General features: G+C 53.2%; 3 protein-coding genes across 19 annotated transcripts; 2 read left to right on the plus strand and 1 right to left on the minus strand.

Annotated features, from left to right (window-relative positions):
- The first annotated feature begins 5,338 nt into the window (after positions 1 to 5,338).
- On the plus strand, positions 5,339 to 6,065 carry LOC124418000 (transcription initiation factor TFIID subunit 4-like). The gene is made up of 2 exons (XM_046941964.1): positions 5,339 to 5,595; positions 5,672 to 6,065. The coding sequence occupies exons 1-2, from the start codon at positions 5,348 to 5,350 to the stop codon at positions 5,862 to 5,864; spliced, it is 441 nt and encodes a 146-aa protein (XP_046797920.1). The 5' UTR covers positions 5,339 to 5,347; the 3' UTR covers positions 5,865 to 6,065.
- Positions 6,066 to 9,379: 3,314 nt separating this feature from the next.
- FOXA1 (forkhead box A1) lies at positions 9,380 to 13,995 on the minus strand. Of its 3 annotated transcripts, none has more exons than XM_004941922.5 (2): positions 13,714 to 13,995; positions 9,380 to 11,811 (listed from the first exon to the last, which is right to left on the minus strand). In XM_004941922.5, exons 1-2 carry the CDS (start codon positions 13,783 to 13,785, stop codon positions 10,555 to 10,557), a joined length of 1,329 nt encoding a protein of 442 aa, XP_004941979.2. In that variant the 5' UTR covers positions 13,786 to 13,995; the 3' UTR covers positions 9,380 to 10,554. The 3 variants fall into 3 exon arrangements, with proteins under 3 accessions (XP_004941979.2, XP_040557898.1, XP_025006986.1); XM_040701964.2 differs by lacking the exon at positions 13,714 to 13,995 and adding an exon at positions 12,273 to 13,605; XM_025151218.3 differs by lacking the exon at positions 13,714 to 13,995 and adding an exon at positions 12,213 to 13,605.
- Positions 10,651 to 17,937, plus strand: LOC121110892 (translation initiation factor IF-2-like). 15 transcript variants are annotated; one of them, XR_006939332.1, is made up of 5 exons: positions 16,085 to 16,573; positions 16,693 to 16,772; positions 16,901 to 17,139; positions 17,536 to 17,721; positions 17,814 to 17,937. XR_006939332.1 is itself a non-coding variant. In XM_040701969.2 (3 exons), exons 2-3 carry the CDS (start codon positions 14,640 to 14,642, stop codon positions 17,258 to 17,260), a joined length of 402 nt encoding a protein of 133 aa, XP_040557903.1. In that variant the 5' UTR covers positions 13,944 to 13,995; positions 14,572 to 14,639; the 3' UTR covers positions 17,261 to 17,937. The 15 variants fall into 15 exon arrangements, 5 of the variants coding, with proteins under 5 accessions (XP_040557899.1, XP_040557903.1, XP_040557902.1 ...); XR_006939327.1 differs by having other exon boundaries at positions 16,693 to 17,139; XR_006939330.1 differs by having other exon boundaries at positions 16,901 to 17,721.
- Positions 17,938 to 23,409: the final 5,472 nt, after the last annotated feature.

Raw genomic sequence — 23,409 nt, forward strand, 5'->3', positions numbered from 1 at the left:
GAAGTCTCTGTGCCCCGCAGAGAGCGGGGGCTGCGGTTCGGAATCCCACTCCCTCCCCCAAAGCCTCACTCCGTTCCTCCAAAGCGCCCCGCCAAGTGCCACCGCTGGGAAGTGCCACGTGTTTAGTAACCTGAGCGATCCGTTTAGAATTTAAACCGGTGTTATTCTGAACACCCTTTTTTTTTTTTTTACCCTTCTTTTTTTTTTTTCTTTTTCCCTCCTCCCGTTTTCCAGGTACCCCGCTGTGCTGACACTGACACGAGCGCCGAAGCGCAGAGCCCACGGGGCACAGGTCCTTGCAGATACGGAAAGCTCGAGGCTGCAACTGTGGGAACTGAGGAGCTCTGTGTCCTCGTGTGTCTGCATTGAGCAGTTACGTAAGGCTCGAGCTGTGCTTGGCAGCTCAGTACTGAAAGGCGTTACTGATACTTAGAGGGAAAAAGCGAGAAAAAGATTTGAATGGTATTGGTACGTGTATGGATATTGGTATGGATATTGGTATTGGTATTAACGTCAGTGTTAGCATTTAGTTTCCCCGCTTCTACTCTATTCCCTCCGCCATGGAGAGGACTGCTGCACTGCACCCTCAGCACTGTGTGCAGCCTGCAGTCTGGAGGCTGTTAGAAGTTTTCCATCCAACATGTATTGGATGGAAAATGTAACAACCATTGGCCGGTTGTTGCCCTGCCACAGGCAACCCACCCGGTTAGCTACAGTGGTGCTCTCTGAAATGAGAAATTTGTGAAAGAAGGACTCGTTTCCATGAATGCCTTTCCTGGCTAATGCACACTGCAGCTTCTATTCTGTTCCTGTATTTCTAGGATGGTGGCAATACATACAGTGGGAAAACAATTACGGTCGGAAAACTGATTAATGCACACCGAAGCCTTGCATGTGTACCATGACTTGGAGATATTGCCAGGCATGTCAGCATAGCAACTGAGCTGTTCTGGTTTCTTAGATAAAGATGCATTTGCTACAAAGTTAAGAACTGTTCTGTGAAGAAACCTCGTTATCAGATAATATGCACGAAAATATCCCATTTTACTTTTAGTAAAAGAGACGTACCATCAAGATGAGACCGGAAACACACATCATTTCTCTAAGCTTTAAAAACCCTCACTGTGGTTAAGACGCGTTGAGCGGCTCTCTCAGGGCCGTCCTGCAGAGCGCTGTGCAACTCCTGGAAGCGCCCCGAATCACCGTCATTTAACTGCGTGTGACTGCCTTATGGCATTCCCGTAGCGCACGAGCTGCGCTGCGCTCTGTAGCTGAGGGACCCCGCGGCAGGGGGTACCCCAGGGCTCCCCCAGACACCCACAAGTACCCCCCAGTGAGAGGGAAAGTGGAAACCACCAGCAACCCTGAGCTCCTGGCATACTTAAGCGCTCTCGTCTTTCCTTAGAGGTTTTAGGACCTCAGCTGGCCTCGAGCTTAGAGCAGGATGGTTTCGAGGAGAGACGGACCATTCGGATATCGCTTTCACGCAGCGGGACACTGCGAGTACCTCTCGAGGCTGTCTCTCCTACCCATCCCTTTTCCCAGTTTTTACTGAACCAACTTGCATGTCCCCGGTTTGGTTTATTTATTTGTGAGTTTCTTGATTGATTCATCCATTCATTTATTCATTCCATCGATCGTTCGGGTATTTGTTTCTTCCAGGAGATCACGGTCCGTTCCCACCTCGCTGATGCCAAACGGCAGCGAAGGGGAGAAGCTGAAGCGCAAAGGGCGAAGCGGCCGGGCCCACGCCGCTGCCCCCGCGGCCACTCTGTCCCAGGGCGGCGGTGGGGACCCGAAGGAGCCACCTCGAGCCCATGGAGCGGTGCTCTCCGGGCAGGCTGAGGGCGGTGGGTCGCGGTTTGGGGTCCGCTCGTTGCTGCGCTTTATTTCCAAATCGCCGCCGACCGCAAGGGATGAAGAAATCGGAGATCAACGCAAATGGAAGTGCTATTGCAAATTGCTATTGCAAATCCAATCGCCATTGCATCTGTTTCGCTGGAAATGCGAACTGCGCAATGAAATGCACGGAGCTCTCTTCAACTCGTTTGTTAAATCGTGATTTTGGAGGGGGGGGGGGGGGGGGGACAAAGAGAGAAAGAGAGAGAAATCTGTTTGATTTGGCGTATCTTTTACGTTTATTTTTGCTTAGCACTGCATGCCTTACACGCAGCTTTTGGCCCTGGGCTGTGTGAAGGGCAGATTCAGGGCAGCGGATGGCGCTGAGCGGTGTCCGCCGGGCGCAGAGGTTCGGGTCCTCCTCCTACCCGGACGGGGTCCGACATGACAGCGGGAGCCCTGTTGCTTAGGAATTAAGTTGTTTCTGCTGCTTATTCCTTACCTGAAGCCCTAATCCTCTGTTTGTGCTGCAGCACAGAACAAATTATTTCTCATCGACCAAAGAGCTCCCTTGTAACAATTAAAGTCTATTGTGTGAAAGTATAAATGGCGCCTTGATCCTTAAAGGAAGATGAGCTGTAAAAAGTAATTGTTGGGCATGGTGTGGTCACTGAATGGATACTATGGAGAAGTTCGGGGAGATGAGCTACAAACAGCAAAGCCCTCGGTTAGCTGACGCATGTGCTCGGTCTGCATAGACCTCAGCAGAAAGAAAGTGAGGTTTGCTTCTATTTCTGCAGAAGATATTTTGCCACTGTTTTTCCTGGGAGCATCCGCATTATTCTCTATTATTATTATTGTTATTATTATTATTTCTTAAGCAAAGAGACACACAAACCCCTCAAATAAAAATAAGCCCCAGGGCACTTTACAAAGTGGGACACTTCCTGAGATCCTTGAACCTCGGACTCTGCTGAGGTCAGTGCAATCTCGGTCCATACTCATTAGAGAAAAAAAATCGCTCCCTGCCCGGGGAGTGTTTAAAAGGAGGAGTGCGGATCCATATAAACCAGCGCTGTCAAGGTCAGCTTTGCCTTGTGAAAGGAAAGGCGACAGGGTCAACATTATTGCACATGAGGAAATCCTCACGGGGATGGAAGAAATCATCTCTCTCTCCTTCTTCCTTCCAAATGCCAATGCGTCCCCTATTCGGGGACCGGACCGATGGGAACCCCTCACGTGCCCGGTTTGGGTCTCTCGGCTCCCAGGGCAGGGTGGGAGGACTCGTGCCCCGCGAAGGAGTCCTCTGAGTCGTCGAGATGCTGTTTGGGGCCCCTTCCCCCGGGAAACGTGAAGGGTGCCACGGTGGGACGGAGGCACAGAGCTGGATCTCAGCCCACCGCGCACACGCGTGGGACCTCACGCACTCCACGCACAGGGCCCCCCCCCGCAGCCTCCCGCCCCACGTGCGATGCCTTTAGCCGCTCCTTGGGATATTTTGCTTGGCTTTGAAAATTAGCCTGTTTGGATAACACCCGATAGAAAACATTGACGCTGGAAGCCAAGCAGGCAAATATTTTGATCTCTCATACGAACACAGCGGGTTTCCGATCGGTCGGGTTTTGTGCCCGATTATTTATTTATTTGTTCGCGTGATCTTCATTCATCTACTGCGCTCGTTCATTCATCCACCCGCTCCCCCTTTCACTCTCCCGGCCACCTTCGGCACTTCACCGACAGGACAGGACTCGGCGTCGGGGTGCGCTCGGTGCCGAAGACCCCTCGTCGACCCCCATTAAGACCCGCTCCGGGGGTCCACCCGCTCCGTCCCTGAGGTGCTTCAGGGCGAAGGGGACTGCTCGCCCACCGGTGCACGCTAGTTCCGTTCACTGCGACTAATTCGACGCGAGGTTCCCGCCTGCTTGCGGGACCGCAGATGCCCCGACGGCGCACGGGGTGTCCAAAGGCAGGGAGCTCCCCGTGCCCGCCCGCAGCCCGGCCGCCGCGGGGATAGGTGCGGGGACATCAGGGCAGAGCAGGGCAGGTAGCGGCGGCCGAGGGCAGCGGTGGCCGTGGCCGTCCCGGAGAGAGACGTGTCAGGAGTCTCTAACTCGCTCGGTGCCGACTCGGCCGGCGAAGGGAGGAATTCGCAGTCGGACCACCAACGCGCCTTGATCCGTACAATGCACCACTTAATGCACTTCTGTAATTTAAACTGCCGGGGACCCCCTCCTTCCAAGCCGATTTTCGGTATAGGTGTTTTCTCATCCCCCCCTTTCCCTTTGAAATGCCCCCACCCCCCCACCCTCCCGCTCCCTTTCTTCTGAGCCCCGCTCTCTAATTCTAGATGAGTATTACTTTGCTCTTTTCGTTGGCCAAGCACAATTGTGTTATTGGAGATAATGAATTCAATCCCCATCAAAGAGTATTAGGAGCGCCTTGGCCCTGTAGTGCCTTTTTTCAAACAGGGAATGAAAGGCAGAGAGAAAATTCTCTGGGTAGCCTCCGCGATGGCCGCTTTTGAAGTGAGGGGAGGCGGGCATTGTTGTTCACATTTTTGTCCATACGGCTGAAGAAAGCCCGGCGGCTTTTGATGAGGAGATGAGAACCGCCTCGTAAGTTGAGCAACAAGTTCGATGGCGGAGCCTCACCGCTGCCCGCTGCCTGTGGATAACATATGTCCCGCATTAATAGGGGCTCGGGGGAACAATTGCTGGGGGGGTGGGGTGGACAGAGCCGTGCACCGCCTCACGGCCCCTTTTCCCCTTTCCTCTGTGCTTAAGGGAGAGCCGGGGAGGGGCGAGGAGGGGGGACGCTGTTCGGGGCTCCGCGGCGGGCACCGCGCTGGGGCACGGGGAGAGGGGTTGGCATTTGAGGGGAACGTGGCACACCCCTCTCCCACAGCCTCTGTCTGGACTCCCGGAGATGCTTCTGGGAGCGATGCTGAACGTGGGCACCCCTCCTTCCAAACAGGGTTCTTTCTCTCTCTCTCTCTTTCTCTCTCTCTCTCTTTTTTCTTAATTTGTGAATTTTTACCAAATGTGGACTTGAGACTTCCTTTAGTTTCCTCGTTTGTCTGGTTTTTTCCCCTTTCTGTTCCTTGCAACTTAATGAAATACCTGAAGTCTGCAAAGTACTTCCTCAGATAAAGCAGCCAAGCAAGGAAAAAGGGCAGAGGGAGAACGTCTGTTGGTACTATCAGATAACCTCAGAACTGGAAAACTTGTTGCAGACATGTGAATGAGTTCGAACGCGCTCTTATTCCCATCTCCTGCCCCGCAGTTCAGAGATTCCCCGCCCCGGGGTCTTTATTATGCTAAGGAGGTCATTACTGGGAATCGCAATGGAGAGATGTCGGTGTGCAGAGTGGGGCCCACCTCCTGGTTACCGACCTGTTTACATTTTCCGCCGGTCAGAACCGGAGGAAATGCGTGTTAGCGACCTGCCGGGAGGGCTGGGTGTAAAGAAGGAATAAAGGGGAAAAAGATTTCTGCGCGGTAGCTCGCAGATGGAGGTGATGCGCCGGCAGCCCCCGGAGCAGAGGGCAGCGGGGCGGTGTGTGCCGCGGGATGGGTGGCGACTGCCGGCCGTCCCTTCCCCGGGCGTGGGGCGATCCCCGCGGGACCCACGCGCGACGGCGTGGGAGCTCCGCGGCCCGCCGGGTGCCCGAGAAGGGAGCGCCCCTTCCCCGCGGGCAACCCCGCACCCTTTCATTGCCGGGAGACGTTCAAATGAGGCTGATTTCGCTCAGACACCGTAAGCACGGTCAGCCTACAGACGCTGCCCCCCCCCACCCCCAGCCCTTTCTGGTCCTCACGGGGCGAAGCCCCAGCCCTGGTCACGCTGCAGGTGGGGAAGTGCCGCTGCCCGGCCGTGGCGGCCCCGCAGCGGGTCCCGGTCCGACCTCGCGCTGCTTCGGGACCCCGGAGATCGGCCGGGCGGTGGGAGCATGGCGAGGCTCGGGCTCGGAGCTGAACGCAATAGCCATCATCGCCATTAATAAAAAAGATTCCGTTCTCTGGTAGGTCCCCCTTGGAATAAGGAGCAGGTGTAAGAGCTTGGATGGGTAAACTATAGCACCGATAGTAAATCAGTCGTGGCAAAATAACGATAAAAGGAAGCGAGGGGTTACCCCTAACAGAACCCCCCTGGGCAGAGCCCGTTCGAGCGGCGCTCCCGAAGCGGAGACGCCATGCGGGAGTTCAGTGTTCATGTGGGAGTTTGGGGGCGGGGGGGGGGAGGGAGAACAGAACATTTTTGCCTCTCGCGGAGACCGATGGGTCCCGTCATGAGGCTGCATGCGTTTTAAATCCTACTGCCCGGAGACAAAGGTGAGCGCCGGCAGTTTGATCCGTCCAAAGTTCAAAGATCTGAAATCTCAAAGAGTTTCTGTTGGAGGTGAAGGGGAGGAACACAAACACGGCGGCACGGCTCGGGCCGGGCGCTGAGCGGTGCGGGGCGAAACGCGGCGTTATGTACACTAATGTGCCCTTAACTGCGACTTTGTCACAATGGGCAGAGTAATTAGCAGAAAATGACCAGGGAGAACAAAGGCAGGTTTTCTTCTTATCGCCTCCCATTTTCCACTCTTCCCTCATTTGTTTCTCCCCCGTAAAGATCCGCAAAGCTCAGAAAAAGCACATTCCATTTTTTATATTGTGTTTTTTTTTTTTTTTTTTAACGAGCTTTTACTCTGCGTCTGCTGGCGGATGGGTTTGCATTAAGATTAAAAAACGACTCCTTTCCCCTCAATGCCGCCCTCGGCATTTAAAAAAAAATCAAACCAATTGCGTTTTGATTTCAGCTGTTAGCCGTTATCCCGCATTGCCGTACCCGGCACCGCAGCGTGGGAGTGCGGAGCCCACATTCCTCCCCGCGGCCGCTCCGCTCCCCTTTGTGCTGTGATTTTCTCCCGGTCATTGTGTGCTGTGTATCTTTCCACTTGTCCCCCTGGAAACAAATACATATTAATTATCTATATGTTAATACATCCAACATACGCACCTATGCGCCTCCCGAGAGAAGTTTTCATCCCATGTTTTATGAGGATAATGAACTTCGCTATGAATTAAGATGCTCACTCTGAATGCACACCAGAAGCGTCAATTCTTTAAGTGTCTGCTTAAAACCGTTTTTCGCTTTTTCAGAGTGACCGAACACGCATAGGCACACCTATGTGCCCGGATCCCGCTTTATCCCAGCGGAGAAGAATTAATACTAGGTGCGCTACTATCGCAACCAAGCGTTTTAGCTATAGTATCGCTGTCATATTAGACGAAATTAAATTGCTTCTTAAAGGAGAGTTGGAGCTGCAGCGACAGGATGCCTTTATTTCTGGTTTAGCCATCCAAGTCTTCTGCATCAACTCCACCATTCAAACCAACAACTGAAGCCACGCCAAAGGCTGAAGTGTCTTCTTGCGCCGTCCCTTTACGAGTTACTTTTCTCGACGCGACTCAGTTTCAAAGAGAAAAATAAGAGAATAATTTTTCCTCGTCTTTCAGCCTCGAAAATTTTAAATTAATTCCTACCAATAAATACACACCCGCGGCTGTGCGCCGATGTAGGTGCCACTGTTGTCCCTCCGGACCCCGACACCACACCGAAACGTTCATGTGCCTTTATTCCCACCCCCGATTTGGGTGATGGAAGAGCTTTTATCCTACCGAGACCCGTGGGGGGGTGTCGGGTCGGAGGGACCCGGACAGCGCTGCGGGGGCCTCGCGGTGCCCGGGAGGACAGTGGAGTCGGGGGGCAGCGCCGGCCCCACAGAACAACCGGGATCACTGCCGGCCCCCTCGCTGTGTACGGTTCTCAGCGCCCACGCTCTGCGTGGGTGTGCAGCGATCCCCACCGCCCCGCATCGCTCCCCGCTCTGCTGCACTCCGTGAGTCAGCCTCCCTGCCTCGCACGTGGCAGAGGTAATCGCCGTGAAGCAAAAGGCGAAGAGCCCCTATGAACGGCGCTGGCCGGGGAGGTTGCAGCCCGGCGGGTCCCGCTTTGCTACGCTCGCGGCCGAGCCCACCCCTGGCACGGGCACATCCCCGTACCTCCCTCCGCCTCCCTCCATCAGCGAGCCGATCCGGCCGAGGCGAGATGCTCGCACGCTGATGGGGTGGGGGGTGGGGGGGGGGCATTCGGGATTCTCCCTGTTTCCTATCGAGCCCATTTCTAGCCTATTTTCATACTGTTGCCGGGTGCTTCTGGAGCGTGGGCTTAAAGTGGGGCAGAAAGTACGGGGCTCCTCTTCCCTCTGTTGGATCCCGAGCGTTACACTGCACTCAGAGAGCTGCGCCCGCTGAGGCAAGGACCCTGATTTTTGCCCGGAGCCATATGCCTGCGGTGTCAGCGGGTCACTGCCCACCACTCGCCGGCAGCGAGGAAAGGAAAGAACAAGGTCGGTGGCGGTGGGGCACACGCAGTCTCCGTGACGGGCTCTGCTCCTTATCTCTGAGAGGCTGGGAGCCGCGGCGCTCCGCTTAAGCCCTTTTACTACCCACGCCCCGAATATTTCCATTACACACGGTCTGTGCTCCTCAGCTGATATGCGAAACCCGCTGCCTTATCGCTGTCGGTCGATTGATATTTTCTGTGCACAAGCCCAACGCGTTAAATCAATGTCTCCGCTTCGAAGCGGCGTACACTCCATAGAGCGGTCTGCGGGAGACAAGCGAGGTCCTGCCGAGGACGGGCTCCGTCCTGCCGCGGTGTCTCACCGAGCAGCTCCTGGCAGCAGAATTGGCACTTTGAATAGCATCCACCTGTCCGGATCCGGGGCCGCTCTGCCGGGGCTGCGGGGACGCGCCGGACGAAGGGCTGAGCCGGGGTCCCCGCTCCGTATGCCCGCCCGTAGCAAAGCAGAAGGGCTATAAAATAATTTTCTCTCCTTTTTCGCTGAGTAACAGCGTTGGAGTAATTGGGTTGGCTTGGGAGATTTCTGGGACGCTTGCTCGTTTGTTTTTGTATTTTTATCTCTGCCCCCTCACCCCCCATACATCACCTTCTAAATGTAGTTTGTCGCCGCTGTCCCTAACCCATCAGGAGGCAATTATGCGATAATTACGAGAACGACACAGAGCTTTCATCGGGCCGTCTGGCCCGAGGGGGCTGAACGCAGGGAGACGTGCGAAGGTGCCTCTCGTGGGGGATCGGCTCTGCTGTTGGGATCCCCGCGGTCGGGTCGAGCCGACCCAGCGAGGGGGACATCTCCCTCAGTGGGCTCCGTGCCCTCTTCTCGCCACGGGAATGTTAACAACAGCAACAAAATGTATACATACATACATACATATATATATACATATATATATATGACATCACCCCAGGCGTGCACACCCCCTGCCCAGTGCGTGTGCGAGCTTTGCAAGCGGAGCTCGAAAGTCCACACGCACCGGCGCACGCTGCGCGCCCCGCAAAGCCTCGCACTCCCGTGGCCCGCACCGATCCCCGCGCTGACGGTGCCTCTCCGCATCCGCTCCCACGGCCGCGGCCGCCCGCACCGCGCGTGGCTCCGCGCTCCGGCGGAAGGAAACAGTGGCAGTCGTTCATTGTTAACATTTGATTTATTTAAAGTCCTTAACTGCAAATGATCAAAAAACCATACTTCACGCGTTAAATTCTCAGGTATCGTTTTAAATCAAAATATTTTTTTTTTCAATTACAATCACATTTATAAAATTAACAAAAAATTCTTAAATTCACGTGTAATTCTTTTTACTGTCATTTAAAGCAATTTCCAGCTGTAAAGAAAGAAAAAAAATATAAACCATGCAATAAATTAAGAACATTGAGACAGCGAACAGGAATAATAATAAAACCCGTCTGGCTATGCTAACACCGTGTAAAACTGTGGAAAGTGCATTAACACTGGATGAAACAAGCTAATGATGGCGATAATTAAACGGCCACAAAAATGATGGGTGTGTAATGTATTAAACGAGGTGAGAAAGGGGAGAGAAAGGGCTCTCCTCTGTTCCTGGCGCTGGTGTGAGGGCCAGCGCCTCCCGGGAAGGGGATAACCTTGTTTTCAGTCCATAGGTCCGCTGGTACGCGACGAAGAGACCTTAAATTAAATAAGCATGTCATCCACACGTCGGCGAGAGTGCCTGAGGAACGAGAACCTTCAGTAACAGATGGGAAGGAAAAAAATCCAACTGGCTGTGACCTCTTGTAACGTTATATTACATCCCAAGACAGGTAACACTTGGAAAAAAAATATAGGGGGGTTTGGGGGGGGGGGGGAGGGGGGGGTCTGTCCCGACCCCGGGCTGCAGCTGGGCCGGGTGCGGGGTGCGGCTGTCCGAGCCGGAGGTTTGTTTTGCAAGTATCAAAAGGATGATCCGAGAGAGCAAACAGTCCTCTTGTTGCTTAGAGATTCTCTTAGTGTGTTGCTACTTCACAGCAGTATTGTCCTTCAAAGCCTTTTTAATTAAAAAAAAAAAAAAAAAAAAAAAGCCTTAAACCTCTACTCGCTTCTTCATCTCCGTATTGGTAAAGTATTGCCACATACCTGTAAACTTACATGAGATTATAGAGCGGGGCGGGGGGGGCGGAAAGCACAACGAGTAGTTTACAAGCTCACCCATTTTTCGCCTTTTCAATGACACCCTGCGTGGTGCGGGGGATATGTACAGCGGGATGGGGGGTGCGGGACGGGGACAGCGCACGGCCATCGGGAAGTAACAGTCCTGTGCACGGCGTGCGCCCCGAGGCAGCGAGCTACGAGGTGTTGAGCACGGGTCTGGAGTACACCCCCTGGTAGTAGGAGGGCTCCAGCGCCGAGGGCTCGATGCTGCCGCGGGCCGCCATGGAGCCGCCGCCCAAGGGCAGCCCGCCGGGGATGGCGGCCCCGTACGAGGAGTACTGCAGCGCCTGCTCGTAGGCTTTGAAGTCCAGCTTGTGCTGCTGCTCCGAGGAGGACATGAGGTTGTTGATGGAGAACGGGTGGTTGAAGGAGTAGTGGGGGTCCCCTTTGAGGTGCAGCTGGGGTTCGTGGGCCAGGGAGTGCGGGGGGTGCGGGACGGATGCCAGGGCGGGCACGGAGCCGAGCGAGGAGGCGGCGGCCGGGGCCGAGGGCTTCAGTTCGGCGCTCGGGCCGCTGTGGTCCATGGGCTGGGGGCTGGCGGCCGGGTTGGGGCCTGGCAGGGGGGCGGCGGCGTCGGGCGGCGCCGCTTTGCCGTGGGCGCGGGGCAGGGGAGAGCCGGAGCCCGAGGCGGACGTCTGGTCCTTGCGGCCCTCCGACGGGGCCTTGCCGCCCGCCGGCTTCTCGCACTTGAAGCGCTTCTGGCGGCGGAGGTAGCAGCCGTTCTCGAACATGTTGCCGGAGTCGGGGTGCAGGGTCCAGTAGGAGCCCTTGCCGGGCTTATCGGGGGAGCGGGCCACCTTGACGAAGCAGTCGTTGAAGGAGAGCGAGTGGCGGATGCTGTTCTGCCAGCGCTGCTGGTTCTGCCGGTAGTAGGGGAAGAGGTCCATGATCCACTGGTAGATCTCGCTCAGCGTCAACATCTTGCTGGGCGCCTGCTGGATGGCCATGGTGATGAGCGAGATGTACGAGTAGGGCGGCTTGGCGTGCGGGTAGCTCCGCTTGAAGCTCTTGGCGTCTCGCGTGCGGCCGAGGTTGGACTGCGAGTAGGCCATGGGGCTGACGCAGGGGTTCATGCCGCCGTAGGGGCCCAGCCCGTTCATGGCGGCCGGCTGCCCCGACATGGCGCTCAGCCCTCCGGGGCTCAGCGCCGCGCCCATGGCCGCCACGCCGGCCGCCATCCCGTTCACTGCGCCCGCAGAGCCCGCCGGCATGGCGGCCACCGCGCCGGGGCTCAGCCCGGCTCCCAGCCCCGTATTGGCGTAGGACATGTTGAAGGAGCCGGAGGTCATGTTGCCGCTGGTCGTCATGGTGTTCATGCTCATGTAGGTGTTCATGGTGTTCATGGAGCCCAGCCCCGAGTTCATGTTGCTCACGGGCACCGAGGAATAGGCCTAGGGCAGCGAGACGAGAGAGGGTTAGCGTGGAGCCCGGCACCGCGGAGCCTCCGAACCCGCCCGGGACGATCGCCGAGAGCCCGAATCCTCACGACGGGAACGGGGAGAGACGGCTCGGTGCCGCCGAGCTCAGCCCCGGCACCGCGGGCCCCCAACTCGGCCGCCCCGAATGCTGCGGGGCTCTGCGGGCTCCGCGTCCCGTGTTTGAATCCGTCCGATTACTGCAATCTACGGGCGCACGCCGGTGTGCTAGGGAAAACTTTCCCGGAATAACCGTACGCACCTCTCCCTCCTCGCTGATGTATATTTCCGTTCCTACAGATAGTGTCTTGTCACAAATAAAAATAAAAACATTAGGGAAAAAAAAAAAATCAGCAGCTCCCGTCTGCACATCGTACCTGTGGAAAGCCGCCCCTGTTCGCATTTCTTAACGAGTCGAGCTTAAAGTTCAAACCCACCGTCCCAACCTTCCCGAAGCACGCCGAGTCCCGGCTCCCGCTGCACGGGATTCTCTGTAGCCCCCAACGTGGGGTATTGCAGCCCGACCCCTCCGCACCGCTCTCACAAAACGCAGAACCTGGAGCCCCAAAATGTGCGTTCCCGGTCCGCATCTGATTTCACAGGAGGGAGAAGGGGTCTGAGAAACGCGTTGCCGTTCACCTCGAACAAAGGCAACGCGGCCGAGGAAATGCTGTTAGGCGCGGGTTAAGTGCTCTGTAGCATTCCCCATTAATCCCTACAAATTCCGTGAGCTTCTCAATGCGGTTTGAATTTGGAGGATCTCGGTGACTATCGGAGAGGGCTCAACGCGGCGGGGCTCCCACCTCATACCCAAACGGCGATTCCAGTTCAATAGCACGGGAAGAGAAAAGGACGGGGCTAAAAAACAGCAAAAGGGCAGGTCGTGTAACTTTAGGTGCGTGGACAACGAGCGTGGCGAGGAAAAGCGAGCGCGGTACTGACGCCCCACGGGGATGCCCCCCTTTGCTCTGAGCTCTCCCCCGCTGACGGGGTGGCAGCGAGGTGACAGTGGCGCGGCAACGGGGTGGCCGTGGGGTGACACAGCGCTGCGCGGCCCTGCGGGCGTGGGGACGGCGCCGTGTCCGGGTGCGCTGATGCAATGCCGGTGTGCACCTCGCGGCTCCCGCACTTCCTTAAAGCGGCTGCTGCCCGGGCACCGCTCCCGGTTCTTCCGCGGTGGTGCCCCGCTGCCTTCCCCCGCGGACCCCCGCAGAGGCCAGGCTATACCGGGGCCTGGATCACGGCGCTCCCCGGCCCTCTCCTAACGGCCTTCGGGCCGCTCCTCTCGCACCACGCCGGAGCACAGGGGGGGCCCGGAAGCGGCTGCCGGGTGCCGCGGGTCGGCGGCGGGCGGCCGGGCCGGGCCGGGCCCCCTCCGGGTTCCCCGGCCGCTCTCCGCAGCGCCGCCCGCCGGCATCCGGGCAGCAGCGCCCACCGTCTCGCAAAATCCGAACAAACGGCGATTTATTCTTTTTTTCTTCCTTTCTTTTCTCTCGGCTCTAACAGGTGAGGCCCAGGCAGCAGCCAGCAGCGTGGGGCCCCAAGGGGGGGGGGGGGCGTGGGGAGCGCGCTGCCCGCGGCCCGGCGCGCCCCGTGCCCGTGCCATATGCCGGGGGGAGCGGGACGGCAACGCGGCGGTCCCCTGCTCCGAGCCAGGAGTTCTCTGGGGTGAGCTCAGCGCTGCCCCCGGCCCCTCCGGTTCTCCTGCCGGCGGTGCGGAGCTCCTCGGGGCGGCTTGGCCGAGGAGAGACGCGATGGCGCTGGCGGGAGCCGCAGCGCGAAGCGATCCCCGCTCTCGCTGCCCCCCTCCGCACCCCGGCCCTCCCCCGGCCCCCTCTTCTCCCTCTCGGAGGGACAGCGGACCCGGAGCTCGCTCACCTCCTGCGTGTCGGCGTAGTAGCTGTTCCAGTCGCTGGTCTCATGCCCTTCCATTTTCACAGTCCCTAACATTATGGAACCAACCTGCCCGGTGTAACCATCCAGCCCTCTTGCAAGCGAGCGACGGGTGGCAGGAAAAGAGCCCGAGAGGCCGACCTAGCAGGAAGCCAGCTCCCAGGAGGGGCGGGAGTGCCGAAATCTCCTCTATAATGAAGTCAAAAAGGAGGCAGGGAGCGGTGCGGGGCGAGACAGTCGAGAAAGTGAGGAAGTGCCGGCTGGGATGTGAGTGGAGTTGAGCTGATGTGGATCTTACGTCGCACAAAGTACCCTCCTCCTCCTCTCCCCATTTGTCCGCCGCACAAAGGCGTTCGCACCTACAAAGCCGGAGATGCACCTGCCAGCGAGGCAGCTCCCCTCGCCTGCGGCTCCCCTCGGGGCGGCACTTTATTTGCAAAGCGGCGTAATTGGTTTAAGCTTGCGGGGAAAGAAGGAGAGACGGAGGTGGGAGAGGGGAGGGAGGAAGTCCCCCCTCCCAGACGGACAGGACAAGCTTTAGGAGGGCACACTGGAAATGAAATGAGGTAGATAAGGGAAGGGCAGCCCCCTCTGTTTGAATAGAATGCTAAAGGCCATCCAGCCCTAAAACCCCGAGATTAGGGGTCATGTTTACTGAAGTCCAGTAGATGCTCCTCTAACCGAATGGCCGGGAACTCCTCGCACGCCCCCCCTGTTCCTCCCATCGAGGCACAGGGGCTCGATCCGGATCCCCGAGCCCTCAGCCTCGCGGAGCCCTCCACCCGGGGCTGTGACAGGGACGGTGATGGTGATGATACCTCTTTCTTGGTGTCTTACTTTTAGAAACCGTGTGAGTCACCGCGCTGAGCTGTAACACGCTAGACACCCAATAAATGCGGACAGAGACTTGAATGCGGATCCACCAAGGTCAGCCTCCGCCTGACAAACTCCAGGTGAGTCACTGGAACCATTTTATTTCTTTCCTGGCGAAAGCCTCCAGGCCAGAAGGCTGTTTGAGAGCCTCGGGGAGCCTTCTCTGGATGCCGGGCACCCAGGAAGCACCACTGCCTTCTTCCCAGCTTCTCTCATGGAAGAAGGAGAATCCGCACGGGCTGGAGGGCGAAAAGGGGCTACAGAGTAAAGTAAAGTGGACATAAAGTATAAAGTAAAGTAAAGTACATAAGTAAATGGAGTAATAAAGTACATAAAGTAAATGGACACTGGACAAAGCTCTTTAAAGTATGGATGCAGGGAACCTCAGGCTTCACAGAAGGATCTAACGCACCCCCATTCTATCCCTGCCCTGCCGGGCTCTTCGAGCTTATGCCAAGACCGCCGACAGTGCCTGGGTTTCTCTCCTTGTGCTTTTACGTTTCCAGAGACATTTATCATCTGATAGCGAAAAAAAAAAAAGAAAAAAAAAAAAAAAAGGAAAAAAAAGAGTAAACAAACCCAGAAACAAAAATCAAACACGGGCCAACAAAGCAAAACACAAACTCCCAAACTCAAGTAGCTGTTCGTGGAATGGCGATCTGAAGGGGACATAAAGGTTGCTGGGATTCTGAAAACCTTTGGCGTACCGTATGACACAAATTACAGTGCCTGGATCCGAATTTCTTGCTGGCGTGTTTATCACCCAGCGACACCCCGGTGCTCCCACACCAATGTGTCCTCCAGGGCTCTGCGAGGACATCACCGCCACAAAAGCGTTTTTTAAAGAGAAGTTTATCATACAGAGACCCTGGACAGAAAATCCGAGTTATAGCTTATCTCCTCCTCGAGGACAGTGTTCCGACTTGTCCTCTACGTGAGTTTTCTGCTCCCCCCTTCTTTGTTGTGTTCTTTCCCTCCTGTCGCCTATTTTTCTTTTTCTCTTTAAATCTGGGAACAGCATTAAGTCGAATCCCTGAAACAGACTCAAACCTGGACTCATCCAGCGAGAAAAAGGGATGAGAATGTGTCTTCGAGGAAACAAAGTTAAAAAGATAAAAGCATTGAGTTAAACTCCTCCTCTCAAGTGGTCAAACTACACAAATGGAAATTGGAACAAAACCCAGAGGAAAATCTAACAGATACTCAAACTGCGGTCTTTATGTATGCACCCTCTCTCTTTCCCTAGCGGAAACAGTCTGAACGCAGAGATCCTTCGGTACCGGCTCTCTCAGCCCGGTGTTCCGGCTCCGTTCAAAGCCCCCCAAAGGGAGGGAGGGCTCCGGCAGCCCGCTGCCCGCCGCAGGGTCACCTCGGGGCGGTGCGGCCGCTTCCCAGCACGGCCCCGCGGGTGCAACGCCCGGCGGGACGCGGGCAGCCCGCGCAGGGCTCGCCGTGTGCCGGGAGGGGAACACGCACGGACCCCACGGGCGGCACGTAGCTCGGCGCTGGGGCACACGCTGAGTCGCGCTGGCAGCGCCGTGCTGAGCAGTGCCGCGCCGTGCGCGGAGGCCGAGGTTGTGCAAAGCCGCAGCGCCTCCTGTTGTCCGGCCGCGGCTTCGTGCTCCTAACGTTGCCCCCGAAGGTGAGACTCGGGCAGGCGGTCTGTTATCTTCCTAGAAGAGAGCGTTTCAGCTCGTTGCACAGATGGATCAGCGCGCTTCAGGCGCTGTCAGCCGCTCCTGGAAATCCCCCCCCAGCCCCGGCGGCCGGAAACCTCCCGTGTGCGGAGCGGAGGAGCGCGGCGGTGCGGTGCTTCCCGTCTGTCCGGGGCTCAGCGCTGCGAGGGATGCGCGGGGAATACGGCACGACGGGACCGTGTCCTTCCGCAGCCCCCGAGAGGAGGGGAGAGCAGGGCTCTGCGGGGATGGAGGACACAGGGAGAAAGACTTCTGCCATTCCAGCCGTTAGAACGGTAACCCCGGCCCCAGAGCCTTTCCCCGAACCTCGTTAGAGCAGTGGTGCCGTTTTCCCGGTTTCTCATCAAGCTGTACCTGCTATATCTTTTCTTCCGTGCCCGTGGGATGGGACCAGGGCCGGCATCGCGCGGAGACTCCGCACGAAGTGGGAGCCACGGCCCCACGCGTGGGAGAGGAGATGGAATAGGCGAGAGGGTTCGGTCTGACTTCAAGGGGCGGATGGGGAAGAGCTACTTCAATCCGCTCCTGCGTAAGAGCTCAATTTCCTCTGGAAGAGGCAGCTCTTCGGTTCAACTTGTAGGGTCTTGTTTGATTATTTCCAGTGGACGGGAACCTCTCGGCAGCGTCCGTGCGGGGCAGGTCTCAACCTCGGGAAGGAGCTGCGGGGCTGCATCAGAACGCCTTCCCTGTTCTTCGCTGGCCGGTCGCCTTTCCATTTCCCCGGCTCTGCCTCCTGCCCACCCATCCCTCCCGGCGGTAGGAAACTCCCGTTCCACTCGTTTCCGACCCGGAATTCCCCCCATAGAAGAGTGAACGCAGGAGTCGCGTGGAAGCAGCGCAGGTACCCGCAGCCGGGTGGAAGCCCCGGGACGCTGTCAGCGGCGGCCGGGGGCAGCCCCGCACCGAGGGACGCACCGTGCAGCCCCTGCCGGCCTCTGCTTCCCCTTCTTCGCCCTCTCTGAGCCGCGGGGCCGCTCTCCGGCCCCAACGCCGCCGTTACGGAGCTCCCACTCGTGCCGAGGTCGCCCGGGGTCTCATGCACGGAGCACGTAGCCTTCCATGAGGCCCCGAGGACGTTGCAGCAGCGACTTGACGCTGCCGGATTTTGTTTTGTTTTACTTTATTTATCTTTGTTATCTATTATTTTATTACTCTGTTTCAATTTATTTCATTTCTTTCCATTTCTCTTTTTATTTTTCTTCACATTTTCTTATAATCCATTACATTTTTTTTTCAGGCATGGTTCGGCACACAGGTAGCAACTTGATACATTCCTGACATAGAAAATAATACGTTGCCTGCACCCGAAAACCCTCACGTATCACAGCCCAATTAAAGGAGAAAGAAACACAAATAACGAAATGAAAAGCTACATATAACCTACTGTCCGACGGCCACAGAAATCAGAGAAAGAAGCCCCTGGGTTTGGTTTACTTTTTCTTTATTGCAACAATATAGTTCTTAAACAGGTAAATCACGCCCCGGGGTATTAAGTCACTTCATTTTTGCTAATAGGTCCGGCTGTGGGCTGGCAGAACTTGAGCTAGCGGGATGCCCACCCTGTTGTGTACGGTTGGCAAAGTCTGTTTTACTCTTCATAAAAATAAATGCATTTCATGCTTCTCACTTGAATCAAGAACAGCCATATTGTATGCATTTCAATTAATGGGTGTATTATTTATGTTACACTTCTTGAAACACGAGTGGCAATGCTTCTGGTGTTTACTTCAATCAATGTGCCAATTCTGAGGCAGTCGCTGTCCCTTTTTGATAGTTTTCTTTGCACTTTTTCTTTAACAGCTGTGTTTTGTTTCGAAGTAACAGCAGTAATACAGCACAGAAGAAACAGTATCAGAGGAGATGGGACTACACTGAGATACACAAATATGCTTCAGTGGCACCCACTTTGTCGAGTCTCACCCAAACAGAAAAATTATTTTTTAAAACATACACAGACTTCTGCAACACACATATAAGGAATAAAGATGATCTACACAAACCAATATCAGAAACAAACCGTGGGAGGAGACACACTTTTGTATAAATCCTAGAGCTGAGGGAGTGTGACTTCATGGGCCACCGTCTGTCCATCTTTTCCAATATTATCTGCTGATGGAACACAAAGTATTTTCACACCCCATGAGTCTTCAAAAACTGCGATGAGTTCTCTGGGAGAATATCCGTTTCCCTGAGGTAAGCCAGATATTGCTGTAGTGGCCAACTGATGCAGAGCTGACCAGCTCCTTGGGATATTCATGTCAACAGAAACACACCAGTTCTTCTGTAAACTGACCTTCCTATGCAGAAGACTGGATTAGCAACTTGGATTTAGCACCACGTTTTTAATTTTTTCCCCCCATTTTCCTTACCTAAAAATAAATGAATAAAATAAAAGATTATTTTCCCTTCTCTTTCTCTACAGCACTTTTACAGAAAAGTATGATAGAGAGCAGTATCCGCTATAAATAGCTGCCTTGACTGCCTTCAGTTCTCAAGAATCAAATGTAAAAATCAAGGCTGGCTTACTTAAAGTCCTCCCCAGGGAGCAGTTCTGCAGTGTTACTTGGCTTGCACTTCCTAGAACACAAATTAATTCTGTCTGTATTAACTGCACATTTTTGAGCTGTATTAACAAAGACACCCAGAAACTGTGGGATATGTGGCTGTGTGTGACCACATATACATATAGAAACACTTCGGCCATTTCCTCCATCATGGGACATGCATAATATCTGCCCTGGAAAAGGATGCACAAAGGCCCTAACGTAACAATGTCCCATAGTTGTACATTGTACTTTGAAAGTGAGACTGTGAGTAACAACTGGAAACAGCCTGAAATCATAAGCAAGACTGGTAAAATGGGATGGTCAACTCACATCTATGGGAAAGTAGTGGGCGATGTGGATTCGGGAGCATTTTGGGACTCCTCAGGGGCAGCAGTTGTTCAGGAGTTTGGAGAGGGGCTGGCTCTCCCAGCAGTCGGTCTGAGCTTCAGCTGCTGCTTCAGGCATTTCAGGGGTGAATCTCCCTGCTGAGCAGATTTAAAGGAATGGCAACAGGAAGGTCACTTTGCTCACCACGTGCCTTCCCTTCTGCCTCCATGCAAGCTCCGTTCTCTGTGTAACTACTGGCAAGACAAGGAGAGCCAGGTTGGGCAGATGCAATTCATTCCTCCTCCACCCTTCCCCAGGCAATGAGGCAGGTGTCCGAATATTCCTGAAGTTCATGTGGTTTCAGGGTTACTCTTTTTTAGGTAGCGACTTAAGGTGGGATGGTTGGGAGGGAATCCAGCACTGCTTTCCTTCATCTCCTCCAAAGGGAAACTTAGTCTTCCAGCCCAACAATTTCATTGCTAGATCAGGTGGCTTTCCTGTTACCTGTTGGATGTGCAATCCTTCGCCCTTTTTCAGGATCAATACCAAGGAATATTCCACTCACTACTCACTCTTAACCTTACCCTTAGATACAACAGAAACTTCAGCCTCTGCAGATCTTTCTTTTCACCCCTTGCAGGACATGTCCTTTTGCTGAAGAAACGGAGCAGATGTGAAAATTTTTCTTGTGATTAAATGGGATTTCTTTGTTCCCCAATGCTGGCACTCCAGCTGTGAAACCTACGAGATCTACAAACACACAGACATGTATCTCTCTATATATCCACAGTCAAGCTGTTGTCCTAAGAGAAAAGAGGAGTTGGACAGGAATAAGGGACTGGAAAACCTGCTGTTTTCTAGTATTAACTGAAAGACAGTGGAGAACAGAGATAATATGATCAAATTTTAGAACTAAACCAAGTAAAGGGCTGAACCCAACAAAGACTTTGCCAGGTGCTTTGCTGTAATTTCTCTGTTTATTGCTTACAGCCTTTTTTAAAGCCAGGAGTGCCTCTGACCTTGTGCCTATAATAAAGGCTGTGTGTGATGGGCTGCTAGAAGTAACTCAAGTAATTTCTCTTGGGCTCTATAATAAAATGGCACGTAACTGGAAATATTACAGTATCATCATACCAAAAAATAAGCCTGCGATTCATGATCACTCAAGGTGACCTGATTTTATCATTTCAAGTATAGTTGAAAATGAAAAGGCTCCATCTTGTTTCCATCTACTTATTGCATTTCATTTTGAATTAGAAGGGAAACACCATTATTTAAATAAAGTCTTTCAACTGTGTGGGGGGAAGCAAAGCTTAAAATCGTAGAAGGAAGAAAAAAAACTACTTCTGCTGGCATAGTACCAGCAAGTACAGATATCACACAATCACAATGGAGATTAGCAGGGGCTGGGCGTGCGTATTTGTAATGCGTCAAAGAGAGGATATAGTGATTAGAAGCATGACGATGCTTTCAACACTCACACAGGGATTGAATGTATGATTTATAATACTAATTCTGCAAAACCTTTCTCTGCTTGTGCTTACTGCTCAAGGGATTCAGCATGGATTGATCACTGAAAAACAAAAAAGGTGTTTTCTTCAGCTCAGCTGGATCAAACCCTTGCAACTAATCAAAAGCCTTTTCAGTATTGACACTGTCTGATCTAAGAGATTATTTGCCACCTACCTGTATACTCCATTGTTCTGTTGCAGATTACTATTCCCACAGTGTAATTGTCAGAAAAGTTTGTTCTATGCCCATGGAGGCAATACTTCACTGATGGGCATTTTAGCTGATAATTATTTGATTTTCCCTGAGTATTTATGGCCATTGTATAAATATATGTGGCAGAAACATTAAAACAAAGGTGCTGATGCCCTTAAAGAGCAAGCAGTAACCCATAATCCGAGGATACGTATCTTTGGTTTACCAGTTACTGCAAATCAGAAACACAGACTCAGTTATGGCTCAGCCACCGGATCCACAAGGGAACTTTGGAAAGTCATTCAAATCCTACATGTTCTAGTTCCTGGTCTCTCAAATGGTACACTGAACCCTGATGAATAGCCTTGAATGAGTGAGTCCCATTTTGAGGCAGGGCAGCGCTTTGGCTGTACCAAAGGGAGACCAGGAGCACTCAGCAGAGCTGCTGAGGATTTATACTTTCTGAGGTGAAAATGTTTTCACAGCCAGCTGCAGCGGGATGCTGAGGTGAGGCTCAGCCTCTAGTGGCTATCTGGGTGTAAGCCACAGAACTAACAACGTAGCTCTGCCCTTACTTGCCTTTCCTTTTAGTGATTGCTATTTAGCTTCACAGGGACTTTCTGGCATTGCTGGGCAACCCATATCAGGTTGTGCATATTTCATGCGCTCTCTGCTGCCCTGATTCACAACTGCCAAGATCAAGATGGCTTCCAGAGAGCACAGCGTTTACTCCTGACTGCATGCTTGCATCTTTCCAAAGCCTGGGGGACTATGCCATCATTGTCTCACTCCAGAATGAAACCGTATCATGGCAAATGTGTGCACCAGGCTGTGGACTCAGACGATTAATGAGAAAAGAAGCTGCACTTTCTGACCTTTTTCCAACCAACAAAAACAATTTTTAATATCCGCTTTTCTTCCCAGAAAGAAAACAAAGAAAAGCCTTCCCTGTAACATTTATGGACAAATAACCTCGCTGGTAGAATTTACGTGATATTAGAAAGCTTAGTGATCTGGTGAGGCCTAATTAAAATAAATAATAATAGCGTGTGCCAAAGGAATAAAATTGCACAAGGTTTTCCAAAGCTAGATCCATTTGCTCAGTTTAAGGATTCATCTGCTCATTAAATTTTGGACTTTGCATGCTACGTAGATGAGGCTAAACCTGTTTAAATACACACTTCATGTTAATAATAATAAAAAAAGAGAACCTGCTGGCCTCAAGCAGCACTGTGATTATGAAAGGAGGGGCACATACTAATAATACCTGGGGAAACAGGAGAAAGATTTCCATGTATTCCTGTGTATCAGAGCCCATTGTCATCTCCAGAGCTCGAGCTGAGGATCTAGAGGATATGCTTACTCCTGGGTTGAATGCTAAGCAATGTGTGGGGCTTAGTAGACGAAATATATCACATTTTGGATTTAATTTGTCATCAGCCACCCTTGGGTGCTAATTCCGTTCGCTACAAAACTGAGAACCTCAATGCTGTAGCAGAGGAAACATTTTTGAACTACTGCTCGAACCTTTCATGCAGCTTCACTACATTCTCCTGGAGCCACTCCATGCTTTACTACAAGCAGAGCTGACAAATAACAGACACAGTAAGATAACACAGCATACTCATTTTCCAGCAGGACACGACCATTTTACCACAGCTATTAACCTAAAGAAGAAACCCATGCCTAAGGATTTTTTTCTCTTCCTAACATTACTTTTGATGCAAATACTTCTTGCCATTCAGCAGCTCCTTACTGGAACTTCCTGATGCAAATACCTCTTCACATGCAGGGCTTTTCCTTCCATGTCCCACTGTGACTCCTGCAGAGAGGAGCTGCTCTCAGTAAACCAAATTGCTGGGGCTTCACTGGCTGTGTAACGAGCTTGGAATTGATCTTCTCTCTCGACTCAGAACTATATTAAACTGCTGATCAGATTTATCTTCGATGAGTGAATTAAACACTTTCATTCCTGTTTAGAGCTGCTCCCATGGCTTGGACAGGCAGTGGGGATCCTTCCACACAGAACAACTGCTTTCTATTCCGCCTACTCCTCCTCCTGCTATTCTGGTACTGCTGCTATAGAGCAGGAGAAGCTACGTAATACTGAATAGATAGCGTTCCTAGGGTGCATTACATGGCTTTCATCAGTTATCTACCTATAAAGAGAAAAAAACCTATTTTTAATTTGGTTTTAATGTAACTGGCTAATGAGTTTTTAATCTTTAGCAAGTCCTTAGTTGCCTCAGGAAGCTAAAATTTGGTCACCAAACCTGGTGCAAGGCATGTTGTCTGCAGGAAGTGCATTGGCCACCCCCTTGGGCTCCAGGAATGCAATTAAGAAGGAAAAAAGCTACAAAGCTGTAGCTGAAAGCCACAAAGAAAGGAGAGGACAATGGAAGACACTTTTCCATTAGATCAGTGGAGGCTTTTAATCAGTTGTGTGGCTTATTTCAATCCAATCTGTGCCAACCGTTGTGACATCCCCTTGTTACCACAGAGGTGTTTGGTGATCCAAACTGTAAGAGACTATT

The sequence above is a fragment of the Gallus gallus genome, chromosome 5 (genome assembly GCF_016699485.2).
Source record: "Gallus gallus isolate bGalGal1 chromosome 5, bGalGal1.mat.broiler.GRCg7b, whole genome shotgun sequence".
In the NCBI taxonomy this organism is placed as follows: Eukaryota; Metazoa; Chordata; class Aves; order Galliformes; family Phasianidae; genus Gallus; species Gallus gallus.